The sequence below is a fragment of the Bufo gargarizans genome, chromosome 10, assembly GCF_014858855.1.
Source record: "Bufo gargarizans isolate SCDJY-AF-19 chromosome 10, ASM1485885v1, whole genome shotgun sequence".
NCBI lineage: Eukaryota > Metazoa > Chordata > Amphibia > Anura > Bufonidae > Bufo > Bufo gargarizans.
The window spans coordinates 63,695,585-63,712,012 of record NC_058089.1 but is presented as its reverse complement, the minus strand read 5'-3'; the positions used below and the strand labels follow the sequence as shown (position 1 = coordinate 63,712,012).

The 16,428-nt window shown below is 41.8% G+C and overlaps 1 protein-coding gene across 1 annotated transcript in view; it reads left to right on the top strand.

Moving 5' to 3' along the window:
* Positions 1–16,428, top strand: part of MRPL11 (mitochondrial ribosomal protein L11) — a 76,233-nt gene that overhangs the window by 37,258 nt on the left and 22,547 nt on the right. Inside the window, exon 4 of the mRNA XM_044270538.1 lies at positions 5,399–5,492. Coding sequence (XP_044126473.1) covers positions 5,399–5,492 — 94 coding nt within the window. The remainder of the gene's footprint in view (positions 1–5,398; positions 5,493–16,428) is intronic.

Sequence of the window (16,428 nt, the reverse complement as noted above, 5' to 3'; positions counted from 1 at the left end):
TACCTATAAACCGCAGGAGGCATATAGCAGAGTTCTTCTTTCCTTTCCTTTCCTTTCCTTTCTTTTTCTTTTATCTGTATGTTACATAGCTTTTATGTTAATGTCATGAGAGATAATGGGCATGCGGCGAATGAATTATTTCGCTGCAATCCCATTCTAATGGTTTTTAATATACATTTTTGTATGTCAGATATTGAGCTGGAATGAGTCTGGTGTTCCAGGTGATGACTATTAGTGACCAGTGTTTTGGGAAGTGGCTAATTATGGAAATCATCGATATTAGATGACTTTGTCAGACAATATACTGTTGACAAGAGCGGACTATCCATAGGGGGATATATATTGGGACATTGTACTTTTTTGTATTTTTTTTCTATTTTAAGATTCATGTCTATTTATGCGTTTTTCTATTTTAATCTCTATTCTTTATTGTAATAAATATAGAAGTTTTACAAAATTCCTTCTTCCATGTGAGCCCAATCTATTAGAGTGCCTGTCTTTTTTTTTTTTTTAGTACAAAATGAATCGCCTTCTCCTGGTGTCCAGTTTAGCAGGGGGCAGTAGATGTTTTTTTTTTTTTTTTAATTTGTGCATGGTGGCCAGAGGTGTTGGATATGACAAGATATTGAGTAGAACTGTCCATTTGCACCTCTGTAGCTGACAGAAGCCCAGCATGCCTGACTCCATTTTGCTGGGATAGAATGGAGGCTACAAAGCAGTCAGTGATTTGGTGAATGAACCTTCGCTTCAGCAGAAATCACACCTTGGGAATCCTTATACAACAGATACACAGCACATATAATTCTATAATGGGTATTACAAGTATGCACCCAGAGATCGTATTTTCTGGCAGAGTCCACTACCCGGGACCCCCACCGATTTTAGCTGTTTGAGAAGCCTTTTTTCAGCGTTTCTTAGGCCACACAATGTCACGTTTATCGGTCACATGTCCGAGGGGTAGCTTAGCCCTATTAAAGCTAATGAGGCTGAGCTGCAATACCAAGCACAGCTGCTATACAGTGTACGTCGCTGTGCTTGGTTTGCTGAGAGAAGGCCACTGCCTTCTCAAACGGCTGATCCTCCGGTCAGATACCGATGAACTGTCCAGATAATAAGTCGTCATTATAAAACACTCAGAAAACAATTTTAACCCTTGCTGTTTTATGGGTAAGATTGGATTCAAATTGAACATCTGCAAAAAAAAAAAATTGCGTTTTTGTGCGTTTTCCCGATTGGTGACAGCATGACCTTGCGGTTTTCTCCATATCCTATGTTTTATGAACGTAATTATTAATATATGTATTTTATGTTATTACCATTGCACGTTGGACTCACAACTTTGCATATGATTTTAATATGTGGGATTATTTATGGTTTTAAAGGTCTATGTAGGATAACATTGTGACTTTATGTATATATGATGACCATGCAAAAGAGGAATCGATAAGAGCCTATTCCACTCCAGAAATTGGGGAATGCGCAACAGTGTGAAGCACCATGGGAATAGGGGTCCCATTTATAAGAAGTGAGGATACGCTCATTTAGTTGGCCACTGAGGAAGTACCTCAGTACCTCGAAACTCGTCTGGCGTACAGAGTGAGCATTACATGCACATCTGTAACAAAGAAAAAGGAATAAAAATCTCCCATGTTATAAGCAACAAGCAGAAGAGCTAAAGGAAATCGTCTAGAATCAGTCGCCTACCAACGACGTTATCACAGCTTCTATTGGGTCTCCCAAACAACCAGGTCCCGTGGGATGCCGCTGGTGTGCGGCCGCCTGGAATAAACGCTGCATTCAGGCATTGAAGATGGGTAAGACCCAACTCCTGTGGAGTCTATACTAACGTACCAGGATACTTTTTTGCTGCGTTTTTTGCTGCACCATGCTGTATAAATTACGTAATTGCGTACTGCGGGTCGTTACGGACGTGGCAATACCAAATGTGTGGAGGTTTTATTTTTGCAATTTGTTTCCATGGGAAAAAAGGTGTACTTTCTTACTTGGAATTTTTTATTTAATAACATTTTACATTTTAACCATTTAATAGTCCCATGAGCACTATAATAGCTGATCTTTTGATTACTTCTAAAATATGTTGCAGAGTTCCTGTAGTGCAATATATTTTAATGTCAGTGCTATACATTCACCAGCAGGCAGTGCCAGAGAGGCACAGCCTGCTGCGACACCCTGGAGGAAGGCCTAGAGCCTTCACTCAATTAATTTGTGGGGTGCTGATAGGAGACAGAGGTAGCCAGCTCAATTGACAACTTCTTACATGCTCTGGGCGCTATTGCCCACGGCATGTAATGGGTTACATGGCCTGGCTTGCACTCCTGCCTTCATTTAACCACTGCATCTGAAGAGTTAAAAGTTCACGATCTGCATTTGTACCCAGATGACGACATCAGCCCTGGGTGCTTGCTGTTTAAAACACCAGGCACCTGGTGGCTTTGGGGCCTACTGCACGTGTGAGTGGGCGCCATATTCAAATCAGTATTACAGGTGAACTTAATGTGACTTTCTCCAAACTTCTGAATGCACAACTCCAACTGTTCAGAGTTTTTCGTACCTGTTTGCACAACTTGCTATTCTCTAACGAGGCGCTTTACTGCAAAATTCACAACAGGAGTTTGGTCCGTGAATTGCCCAATACATTTCCTGGTTCAATTAGAATTGGCATTTAAACAGTGCTCCTCCTCATGCTGTTCACATTTTGACATCATAAGACCAAGTTGACACCTAACAATTGACCAACAGTACCTCGCAAATGTGAGGCTTCAAGCAGGATGTTCTGAGACGGAAGTGGCCACTGAGTTTAGATTGATAGAGTGTAATCAGCAGGTTGCAACAGAGATGCAGAAAGACTGGAAGAGTCACAGAAAGGCATAGAAGTAGATTTCCTTTGGTCAAGTCCCACATGGAACTGGATGATGAATGCCACACAACTCTAAGCCTGTTTTTAAAGGAGGTAAGAGGCACCCAAGTGTTACGTTAGACCATTCAAAACTATTTATATCTGTGTGGTCTGCATACTAGACGACCGGCAAGGGTACCTGACCACAGGCGTCTTAGTCTCGCATGGGCCAGGGAGTTTCTACGCTGGATAATTTGATTCACGCTAAGCAGAGATCGTGGCCGCCAACAATGTTGGAGGCACCAAAGAGAGCGCTATGCATCAGCCTCGGTTGTCACCAGATGAGCTGCAATGTGGTGTTGTTGCAATGTGTGCAGGTGTGTCTAGTCAGTTAAACAGCTTTATTTATTTATTTTTACCAAAAAATTGCAAACACTGTAGTAAAATGTGCCCCAATAACTGCAGAGTTCCAGACCTCCTGTGGCATTAAAGAGAACCTAGCATCAACTTTATGCTGTTCATACTAACGGCAGCATAAAGTAGAGACAGGTTAGTTGATTTCAGTCTGTCATTTATAAGTTAAAAGTAAGTTGTTGCCGAGAACCAACATCACAATCATTGCAGACCAGACCTGGAAAAGAGTCCCGGCCACCTGAGAAGAGTCATGATTATTCATAAATTCCTGCCCACCTGCTGATGACTGACAGACTTCTACCTACTTTTCTCCCTTTCTCTCTAGGAGAGAACTGCCAATCATCAGCAGATGGGCGAGAGAGCAGGAGATTAGGAATAACCATGACGCTTCTAAAGTAGATTTGACTCTTTTTCCAGGCCTCTGCTGCAATGATGAGGATGCTGGTTCTCAGCAACCACTTACTTTTAGCTCATGAGTGACACACCGCTGAAGTTGGCATTTCTGTCACTAATTTATGCTGCCCTCAGTGAGGTCAGCATAAAGTTGATAACGGGGTCCCTTCAACATCAGCACAAAAACTGTGTGCTGGGGGCCACATGGCATGGATTTCCATGGTTGAGCAGCTACATGCAAGCCTTGTCACCAAGCACATTGACAAGCCTCAGATGGAGAGGTAAAGCATGCTACTACTGACAGTCTCCCTTCTGACAGTCTGTTTTGTTTCTGACAGTCTGTTTTGTTTATTTATTGTGGCCCGTATGCAGAACTAATCACTTAAATGGGGCTTTAAAATAACGGAAATGACTGCATGTGATTCCGTGTCCGTATGGCCGTTCTACAAATAATAAAAAAAAGGGCCAGACGTTCTGTTCCACAAAAGGCAGAATGCACATGGCCATTTTCCATGTTTGGCGACTCGCAATTTGCAGACCACAAAACATCCAGCCGTTGTGTGCATGAGCCCTAAATAAAAATTTGTCAACATGTACTCCCGTTTCCGGGCATAAATGTTAGATTTGCCAGCGCTGGAGCCTCGGCGTGGCCACTGACATGCTCGTCTCTTCCCTCGTCCAACTCAATTGGTGAACATGGTGTAAAACCAGCTGTGCAGCTATATATTGTCGCACAAGTGGTTAAAAAGGGAACTCAACTAAAATAGAAGCAAGTCCCTTAATAAATGTTCCTCATTATGTACAGCTCCACATGACTTGTAATCCAACTTTCCAACACTGATGAATGTCAGATTTGCCTAGACAAAGTGAGAAATCCTTCTTGCATATAGACTTTCAGTCTCCAGGGACAGCTGGGTAAAACCTTCTCTAGTGACAGTGACCTATTAGTGTATAGTATATTTGCTCACGGACAGGGGAGGTTTTATAACTAGGTGCTAACGTTTTGCACTTTCCTCCTCCTCCACAGTGCGCTAGGTGTCCATTGAAGTGAGTGGGCATTAAGCCCAACTTCTTTTTCAGAACTTCCGATTTAACAGTGAGGTCATGCTACTTTACAGGTTGAGATTAGTCTGTCTTTAGTAGGAAGATGAAGGGACTGGGAGGACTGAAAAGTTTGTCTCACAGCGGGACAAAAATAAAAAATAATTATCTTTAGAAAACACACTTTCAAACCCCCAAAAAGCACCCTTTAAAAAAATCTGTTTTTAATAACTTGAGGGGTGTAGTTTCTAAAATGGGGTCATTTATGGGTATTTTTTTTACTATTACTACCTTTGGTGAATGTTGGTAAGTATTCTATAAGGTAGTACATGGTAAACAGTTCACAAGTCTTAATTTTTTTCCCCCCTTGTGTGTCTATCTGATGTCCTTAAAAAGAACATTAATGCATGAGCTTGCAAAAGCTCGGGAGCGGTTTCCATTGCTGCAGTCCATGTCATCCAAAGCTAGCTATTGATTAGTGCAGTCTGTTCATTGATACAGCTGCCCACATTGGGTATTGGATTTCACATGCCTCTGCCTAGCCTCTGAATTAAAGTAGCTAGTGAGGGGCTAGCCATGGAAAAAATTGGAGCTTGGGTGCACCTAAGGTCTAATTTGCATTTTAAGAAGAATGTAGATGCCTATTACTAGTGTATTTCTTTATGTTTATTATTTTTAAATGTTTTTGTTTAGCCTGACAGAACTTATGAAATGAAGATTGGCCAGCCACCTGTGTCCTACTTCTTGAAAGCTGCAGCAGGGATAGAAAAAGGAGCTTCAAATTCAGGTTAGTAGTAATATCATACATGCAAACTACTGAAATGCAATGTAAGTGGAGGTACTTTGATACCAATGGTTTCTGAGATTTTTTTTTTTTATATATATGTGGCGAAACCAACCTCGCCATAGGGTTTTGGAGAGGGCTGTTTAACCACCTCCGGACCGCCTAACGCAGATGTGCGGTCCGGAGGTGGCGGCCCTGCGCAGAGTCACGCATATATGCGTCATCTCGCGAGGGCCGGGATTTCCTGTGAACGCGCGCACACTGGCGCGCGCGCTCACAGGAACGGAAGGTAAGCGAGTGGATCTCCAGCCTGCCAGCGGCGATCGCTCGCTGGCAGGCTGGAGATCCGAATTTTTTAACCCCTAACAGGTATATTAGACGCTGTTTTCATAACAGCGTCTAATATACCTCCTACCTGGTCCTCTGGTGGTCCCTTTTGTTAGGATCGACCACCAGAGGACTCGGGTAGGTCAGTACAGTCGCACCAAACACCACACTACACTACACCCCCCCCCCCCCCCCCGGTCACTTATTAACCCCTTATAAACCCCTGATCACCCATGATCACCCCATATAAACTCCCTGATCACCCCCCTGTCATTGATCACCGCCCTGTCATTGATCACCCCCCTGTCAGGCTCCGTTCAGACGTCCGTATGATTTTTACGGATCCACGGATACATGGATCGGATCCGCAAAACGCATACGGACGTCTAAATGGAGCCTTACAGGGGGGTGATCAATGACAGGCGGGTGATCACCCATATACACTCCCTGATCACCCCCCTGTCATTGATCACCCCCCTGTAAGGCTCCATTCAGACGTCCGCATGATTTTTACGGATCCATGGATCGGATCCGCAAAACACATGCGGACGTCTGAATGGAGCCTTACAGGGGGTGATCAATGACAGGCGGGTGATCACCCATATACACTCCCTGATCACCCCCCTGTCATTGATCACCCCCCTGTAAGGCTCCATTCAGACGTCCGCATGTGTTTTGTGGATCCGATCCATGTATCCGTAAAAAATCATGCGGATGTCTGAATGGAGCCTTACAGGGGGGGTGATCAGTGACAGGGGGTTGATCACCATGATCACCCCCTGTCATTGATAACCCCCCTGTAAGGCTCCATTCAGACGTCCGCATGTGTTTTGTGGATCCGATCCATGGATCCGTAAAAATCATGCGGACGTCTGAATGGAGCCTTACAGGGGGGAGTGATCAGTGACGGGGGTGATCACCCTGATCACCCCCTGTCACTGATAACCCCCTGTAAGGCTCCATTCAGACGTCCGCATGTGTTTTGCGGATCCGATCCATGGATCCGTAAAAATTATACGGACGTCTGAATGGAGCCTTACCAGGGGGGTGATCAATGACAGGGGGGTGATCCGGGAGTCTATATGGGTGATTACCCCCCTGTCATTGATCACCCCCCCCTGTAAGGCTCCATTCAGACATTTTTTTTGGCACAAGTTAGCAGAAATTTTTTGTTTGTTTTTGTTTTTTCTTACTAAGTCTCATATTCTACTAACTTGTGTCAAAAAATAAAATCTCACATGAACTCACCATACCCCTCACGGAATCCAAATGCGTAAACATTTTTAGACATTTATATTCCAGACTTCTTCTCACGCTTTAGGGCCCCTAAAAAGCCAGGGCAGTATAAATACCCCACATGTGACCCCATTTCGGAAAGAAGACACCCCAAGGTATTCGCTGAGGGGCATATTGAGTCCATGAAAGATTGAAATTTTTGTCCTAAGTTAGCGGAAAGTGAGACTTTGTGAGAAAAAAACAAAAAAAATCAATTTCCGCTAACTTATGCAAAAAATAAAAAAATTCTAGGAACTCACCAGGCCCCTCATTGAATACCTTGGGGTGTCTTCTTTCCAAAGTGGGGTCACATGTGGGGTATTTATACTGCCCTGGCTTTTTAGGGGCCCGAAAGTGTGAGAAGAAGTCTGGGATCCAAATGTCTAAAAATGCCCTCCTAAAAGGAATTTGGGCCCCTTTGCGCATCTAGGCTGCAAAAAAGTGTCACACATCTGGTATCGCCGTACTCAGGAGAAGTTGGGGAATGTGTTTTGGGGTGTCATTTTACATATACCCATGCTGGGTGAGAAAAATATCTTGGTCAAATGCCAATTTTGTATAAAAAAATGGGAAAAGTTGTCTTTTGCCAAGATATTTCTCTCATCCAGCATGGGTATATGTAAAATGACACCCCAAAACACATTCCCCAACTTCTCCTGAGTACAGCGATACCAGATGTGTCACACTTTTTTGCTGCCAAGGTGGGCAAAGGGGCACATATTCCAAAGTGCACCTTTCGGATTTCACAGGCCATTTTTTACAGATTTTGATTACAAGGTACTTCTTACACATTTGGGCCCCTAAATTGCCAGGGCAGTATAACTACGCCACAAGTGACCCCATTTTGGAAAGAAGACACCCCAAGGTATTCCGTGAGGGGCACAGCGAGTTCCTAGAATTTTTTATTTTTTGTCACAAGTTAGCGGAAAATGATGATTTTTCATTTTTTTTCTTTTTTCCTTACAAAGTCTCATATTCCACTAACTTGCGACAAAAAATAAAAGATTCTAGGAACTCGCCATGCCCCTCACGGAATACCTTGGGGTGTCTTCTTTCCAAAATGGGGTCACTTGTGGCGTAGTTATACTGCCCTGGCAATTTAGGGGCCCAAATGTGTGAGAAGAACTTTGCAATCAAAATGTGTAAAAAATGACCGGTGAAATCCAAAAGGTGCACTTTGGAATATGTGCCCCTTTGCCCACCTTGGCAGCAAAAAAGTGTCACACATCTGGTATCGCCGTACTCAGGAGAAGTTGGGGAATGTGTTTTGGGGTGTCATTTTACATATACCCATGCTGGGTGAGAAAAATATCTTGGTCAAATGCCAACTTTGTATAAAAAAATGGGAAAAGTTGTCTTTTGCCAAGATATTTCTCTCACCCAGCATGGGTATATGTAAAATGACACCCCAAAACACATTCCCCAACTTCTCCTGAGTACGGCGATACCAGATGTGTGACGCTTTTTTGCTGCCAAGGTGGGCAAAGGGGCGCATATTCCAAAGTGCACCTTTTGGATTTCACCGGTCATTTTTTACACATTTTGATTGCAAAGTTCTTCTCACACATTTGGGCCCCTAAATTGCCAGGGCAGTATAACTACGCCACAAGTGACCCCATTTTGGAAAGAAGACACCCCAAGGTATTCCGTGAGGGGCATGGCGAGTTCCTAGAACTTTTTATTTTTTGTCGCAAGTTAGTGGAATATGAGACTTTGTAAGAAAAAATAAATAAATAAAATCATCATCATTTTCCGCTAACTTGTGACAAAAAATAAAAAGTTCTATGAACTCACTATGCCCATCAGCGAATACCTTAGGGTGTCTACTTTCCGAAATGGGGTCATTTGTGGGGGTTTTCTACTGTTTGGGCATTGTAGAACCTCAGGAATCATGACAGGTGCTCAGAAAGTCAGAGCTGTTTCAAAAAGCGGAAATTCACATTTTTGTACCATAGTTTGTAAATGCTATAACTTACCCAAACCATTTTTTTTTTTTTGCCCAAACATTTTCTTTTTTATCAAAGACATGTAGAACAATAAATTTGGCGAAAAATTTATATATGGATGTCGTTTTTTTTGCAAAATTTTACAGCTGAAAGTGAAAAATGTAATTTTTTTGCAAAAAAAATCGTTACATTTTGATTAATAACAAAAAAAGTAAAAATGTCAGCAGCAATAAAATACCACCAAATGAAAGCTCCATTAGTGAGAAGAAAAGGAGGTAAAATTCATTTGGGTGGTAAGTTGCATGACCGAGCGATAAACGGTGAAACGGTGAAAGGAGTGTACTGCCGAAGTGTCATGAAGGGGGTTTCACCTAGCGGGGCTGAAGTGGTTAAATGCCTCTTGCTCAGGATTATGGCCCGTAGTAACTTTAAAGGAGAAGACAGACCGGCCGCACAGCTTAAATCTGTCTGTGGAATTGTATTTTATGTTATGTGTTCGGTTAAATTGTATGTTATGTGAGGGCACCCAGATAGCTAATATTATTGTATTTGTGTATTCTGAGTGCCATTCACCTAATGATATGCACTCAGACTTGAGCTATCTGGGGATATGTTAAATGTCTGTTTTTGCTGTGGGGGTGTGCCATTGTGTGTTTAAATGGTGATGTCTGTCCTGTTGTCTCCACATGTGTATTGGTGATCTCCCTTTGTCCTGAGAGATAATTGGATTGCCTTCGGTTGTCTCCGGGACAGAGAGGAGGAAACCATGATGCATTGTGGGGATATGTTGTATCTGTCCTGTGTCGCAGTCTCCCTTCTGGTCCTCTGGGGGCGTGAACGATTGGTTGCTGTATTTACATTGTATGTGTTGTAAATTACTGATTGGTTGTATTTCAAAACCCTGTGGGCGAACCTGTATTTGCAACAACTGTAATAAAAACCAGGCTGGGTGTGCCAGCACATCAGACCACTGCTGACCCTCAAGACGGAGCCTTGTCTCGTTATTGGGTGGATTCCCTGTATGCTGTTAGAGACTGATTGCCAGGAGTGTAAGCTGACTGTACGTTTTTCCTGTTCGTCTGCCGGCAGCTATTTGCGAGGTTCTAGTTTGGAGTGCTATTTTGTATCCAGTTCGGGAGGTTGGTGTTCTGCAGTAGCTGTGCCTGTCTCTCAGAAAGGGGCATATCGCCTAAACTGATTTTAACCCCTTGTCTGCTGAAACGGTCCGTTACAATATACAGTACAGACCAAAAGTTTGGACACACTTTCTCATTCAAAGAGTTTTCTTTATTTTCATGACTATGAAAATTGTAGATTCACACTGAAGTCATCAAAACTATGAATTAACACATGTGGAATTATATACATAACAATAAAGTGTGAAACAACTGAAAATATGTCATATTCTGGGTTCTTCAAAGTAGCCACCTTTTGCTTTGATTACTGCTTTGCACACTCTTGGCATTCTCTTGATGAGCTTCAAGAGGTAGTCACCTGAAATGGTCTTCCAACAGTCTTGAAGGAGTTCCCAGAGATGCTTAGCACTTGTTGGCCCTTTTGCCTTCACTCTGCGGTCCAGCTCACCCCAAACCATCTCGATTGGGTTCAAGTCCAGTGACTGTGGAGGCCAGGTCATCTGGCGCAGCACCCCATCACTCTCCTTCATGGTCAAATAGCCCTTACACAGCCTGGAGGTGTGTTTGGGGTCGTTGTCCTGTTGAAAAATATATGATGGTCCAACTAAACGCAAACCGAAATGGAATAGCATGCCGCTGCAAGATGCTGTGGTAGCCATGGTTCAGTATGCCTTAAATTTTGAATAAATCCCCAACAGTGTCACCAGCAAAGCACCCCCACACCATCACACCTCCTCCTACCATGCTTCACGGTTGGAACCAGGCATGTAGAGTCCATCCGTTCACCTTTTCTGCGTTGCACAAAGACACGGTGGTTGGAACCAAAGATCTCAAATTTGGACTCATCAGACCAAAGCACAGATTTCCACTGGTCTAATGTCCATTCCTTGTGTTCTTTAGCCCAAACAAGTCTCTTCTGCTTGTTGCCTGTCCTTAGCAGTGGTTTCCTAGCAGATATTCTACCATGAAGGCCTGATTCACACAGTCTCCTCTTAACAGTTGTTCTAGAGATGTGTCTGCTGCTAGAACTCTGTGTGGCATTGACCTGGTCTCTAATCTGAGCTGCTGTTTAACCTGCGATTTCTGAGGCTGGTGACTCGGATGAACTTATCCTCCGCAGCAGAGGTGACTCTTGGTCTTCCTTTCCTGGGGCGGTCCGCATGTGAGCTGCACTTGGGGACACTTTCAAAGTTTTCCCAATTTTTCAGACTGACTGACCTTCATTTCTTAAAGTAATGATGGCCACTCGTTTTTCTTTACTTAGCTGCTTTTTTCTTGCCATAATACAAATTCTAACAGTCTCTATTCAGTAGGACTATGAGCTGTGTATCCACCTGACTTCTCCACAACGCAACTGATGGTCCCAACCCCATTTATAAGGCAAGAAATCCCACTTATTAAACCTGACAGGGCACACCCGTGAAGTGAAAACCATTTCAGGTGACTACCTCTTGAAGCTCATCAAGAGAATGCCAAGAGAGTGCAAAGCAGTAATCAAAGCAAAAAGGTGGCTACTTTGAAGAACCTAGAATATGACATATTTTCAGTTGTTTCACACTTTTTTGTTATGTATATAATTCCACATGTGTTAATTCATAGTTTTGAAGCCTTCAGTGTGAATCTACAATTTTCATAGTCATGAAAATAAAGAAAACTCTTTGAATGAGGTGTGTCCAAACTTTAGTCTGTACTGTGTATATATATATATATATATATATATATATATATATATATATATATATATATATAATTTTTTTTTTTTTTTTTTTTTTTCTTTTTCTTTCTATTGTTTGTTTTACTGGTTTAGGTCAAATGTGTATTTCTCAGATGGCAGCTATTGCATGATACACATACACTTAAACCATGTTTGCAACAGGGACATTATTCCTGTAGATCAGGGGTGCACAACCTGCGGCCCAGGGGCCACATGCAGCCCTTCAATATCATTCTTTGTGGGCCCCCAACCATCTAGTGACAGACATGTATGTCTTGTGGCTGCTCACATGAACAATATGCCATGTATGTACAATAGTCCATAAATACTCTATTTCAGTTGGTAATACCCCTTTAACTTCTATTTCTATATCATCAACATGACAAGGAGATTGACCCCTGACCTCTATAGGGGCAGGAACAGAGAGAGGTTAAAATACCCCCTCCCTCTACCATACCCCAGTGCTTCCTGTCCCTACAGAGGCCAGAGATGAAAGATGAAGATTTTATGTACTCACTTAGCTGGGGGGGGGGGTGTCATTCATACAAGACTCTTTGTATAAAGGAAATGTTCTGGATGTATCAACTGAATAATTTGACTCCATTTGGCTTGAATGAATCATTAGAGTATGTGAACTACTAATATGAAGACACTGAATGTTAGAAATAAAAGTACATATTATTAGGCTTCTATTGGCTAATGTAGGTCATGTGATGTGCCATATTTGCATTTTTTTGGGAATATCTCAGGAACGGTACGTGCTAGAGAGCTGTGACCCCGACAAGATTTCTTTCCAGGTAGCAAGGGAGGTGTATACTAAGTTTAGTTGAAATCGATGGTTGCATTTTTGAGTGATTGCGGAACATCATACATACATACCCATACATACATACATCCTTCTTGAGAGAGATGTATTAAATTACCGATTTGTACATAATAAATATACACTCACCTAAAGAATTATTAGGAACCCCATACTAATACGGTGTTGCACCCCCTTTTGCCTTCAGAACTGCCTTAATTCTACGTGGCATTGATTGATTCAACAAGGTGCTGATAGCATTCTTTAGAAATGTTGGCCCATATTGATAGGATAGCATCTTGCAGTTGATGGAGATTTGAGGGATGCACATCCAGGGCACGAAGCTCCCATTCCACCATATCCAAAGATGTTCTATTGGATTGAGATCTGGTGACTGTGGGGGCCATTTTAGTACAGTGAACTCATTGTCATGTTCAAGAAACCATTTTTCCAGTCTTCAACAGTCCAATTTTGGTGAGCTCATGCAAATTGTAGCCTCTTTTTCCTATTTGTAGTGGAGAGGAGTGGTACCCGGTGGGGGCTTCTGCTGTTGTAGCCCATCCGCCTCAAGGTTGTGCGTGTTGTGGCTTCACAAATGCTTTGTTGCATACCTCGGTTGTAACGAGTTATTCTGGTTATTTCAGTCAACGTTGCTCTTCTATCAACTTGAATCAGTCGGACCATTCTTCTGACCTCTAGCATCAACAAGGCATTTTTACCCACAGGACTGCCGCACACTGGATGTTTGTTCTTTCCCTTTTCACGCCATTCTTTGTAAACTCTAGAAATGGTTGTGCGTGAAAATCCCAGTAACTGAGCAGATTGTGAAATACTCAGACCGGCACCAACAACCATGCCACGTGCAAAATTGCTTAAATCACCTTTCTTTCCCATTCTGACATTCAGTTTGGAGTTCAGGAGATTGTCTTGACCAGGACCACAACCCTACGTGCATTGAAGAAACTGCCATGTGATTGGTTGACTAGATAATCACATTAATGAGAAATAGAACAGGTGTTCCTAATAATTGTTTAGGTGAGTGTATATCTCTGTGGACGGATAAATTACCGATTTTGTAATATATATATATATATATATATATATATTTGAAAAAGGCTCATTTCAGAGCCGAAACGTTGCACCGGATGGTTGAATAAAGGAATCGCTAGGTTTCATCCTACTGGAGTGCCGTCTCCATTTTCTGGAGATTATATATATTATTTTTATTTTTTTTCCCCATAGTGATTGGTAAAACCTCTTAATATTTGTTAGCAATAGTATAGGAATTCATTTGGAAATAGGGCTCAAGCATTTTAATATAATTATGTAACAGAGGAGCAGGCACACCACCTTCTGGAATAATAGTGGACCACTAGAAATACTCTATTAAAAAAAATTTATTCTGAGATGTCACACATAAAATGGCCAATGTATATAAATTACTCTAAACAATAAAATACACTGAGATAAAATTGATAAAAGAAAGAAATGTCACATATAAATGCCAAGATTGTCATACAGTCTCCTGGAATAGTGTCTCCTGAGATGAAAATGTGGCAGAGAACAATAACAATCCACCTGTCAATATTTGTCAAATTGGACTGTCTCCATGAGACTCTTACCACTCAGTAGTACCGATGCTGTTAGTGTGTGGTCTACTTGCACGGAGCGGTGGAAAAGTGTGATCTCCAAGGCACTAGACTCTGCACGATGAACGCTGGATCGATTTGAAAAGGCGCACAGCTTGGAGGACGTGCTCAGAGTGACTAATCGCACAGCGGTGGAAACTGCAGTCACCGGAGCGCAGGACACTGGACGCTGGGTTAATTTCAAGTGCTTAGTTCGGAGGGCGTGCTTTCGATCAGGTGATCCTATGTAAATGAATCAGATGTTCCGATCAGCTGGTATGAATCGCCCAATCACATAGTGCACAGGTCCTTATATCATGGTGGTGACTTGGCACAGCATAAGTCCAGGTCCTATGTTGCAACAATGGCTATGTTCACGGATAGTTTTTAAAGAATAATTCTCTTTGTCCACGAAATCTTCTGTACTTGGGGTCCGGACCAGTACTAGATGTAGAAATTGCGTAGTCAGCTAGACGCGTTTCGAGGCTACCTGCCTCTTCCTCAGTAGCTACCAGACTGCGCTCTTCCAAACATTATATAGGGTACACAATTAAAATCATTAGTAAAACCTGAGATCAGGTTAAAAAACCAAATAAAACATGGAATGGATTCTAAAAAGGATTCTAAAAATGGAGACAAACACATCGGTTGCAAATATGCATCAAAATGTCAAATATCATTCTATGTCACACAGAATATATGTATATTCTTCTCTTAAAGTGTTCACAATCACAAAAATACCAATAAGTTAGCATTAACATAATTCCTTCATGATACCACCATAATAGGTCTCAATGCACACATGCGTTTCCTGTGCGTTTTTTTGTTCTCATATGTCATAGTGGAGAAAATTCATATATCCCTTCAACCATGACACACACTAACAGCATCGGTACTACTGAGTGGTAAGAGTCTCATGGAGACAGTCCAATTTGACAAATATTGACAGGTGGATTGTTATTGTTCTCTGCCACATTTTCATCTCAGGAGACACTATTCCAGGAGACTGTATGACAATCTTGGCATTTATATGTGACATTTCTTTCTTTTATCAATTTTATCTCAGTGTATTTTATTGTTTAGAGTAATTTATATACATTGGCCATTTTATGTGTGACATCTCAGAATATTTTTTTTTAATAGAGTATTTCTAGTGGTCCACTATTATTCCAGAAGGTGGTGTGCCTGCTCCTCTTTGTTACATAATTTCATTTCTTAATTGGGTGAGTGACCCAATCAGCAGTGAACCCACCGCTATCTGTTCATCTGGAGTGTCGAGCCTCCCTACTTTGTCAGTATTTTGCATTTTAATATAATATCAATGAATATTCCATAATTGGTATAAAAAATCATGCTGTGAACGCTATAAGCCACATCCCCCCCCCCCCCACACTCTTCCTATTGGCCTACCCACGGCCGATGCGTTCCAAGGTGGAACGCATGAAATCTGCGTTCCACAGATTTTTCAGATTTTCAATAGAGCAGATTTATCAAAAGCCCTGAGAGTGTGCTGCCATCAGTCTCCATTTAACTACATGCGATCCTGTTTATTGGTTTTATTGATATAAAACAGACTATATGCCATTAAGGGGTATTGCTCTCTCTCTCTCTATATATATATATATATATATATATATATATATATATATATATATATATATAATATACTTTTAATCAAGTCCTACAGAACTGTTCTCTTCCTATTTGTTTAAGTTTATCACGGACTAATTTGGTGCTTCATATCAGTCTCATCATATATTCATCATTATATATGACTGAGGAATATATAAAATTCACAGGGTGAATTGAGACACTTATTTCCAAACAACTCACTAACTCAGTAGTAAGAACTATAGGGAGTGGCGCTTCAGTTTGATTCTTATATTTTTTATTTTTAGACAGATATTATACCTCTGGTAAAGTGCTGAATCACAATACCACTGTTATTTGTCTATTTACTATTCTCTATGTGCCATAACGGCCACCATAAAAATCAGGGCGTGCAGGTTCCACATCCATGCTGGGTCCACTCTGCTTTTTATCATTTTTGGTGCCAAAATGGCCTCTATTAAATTCGGGGAAGCAGAGTGGACCCAGCATGCATGTGGAAC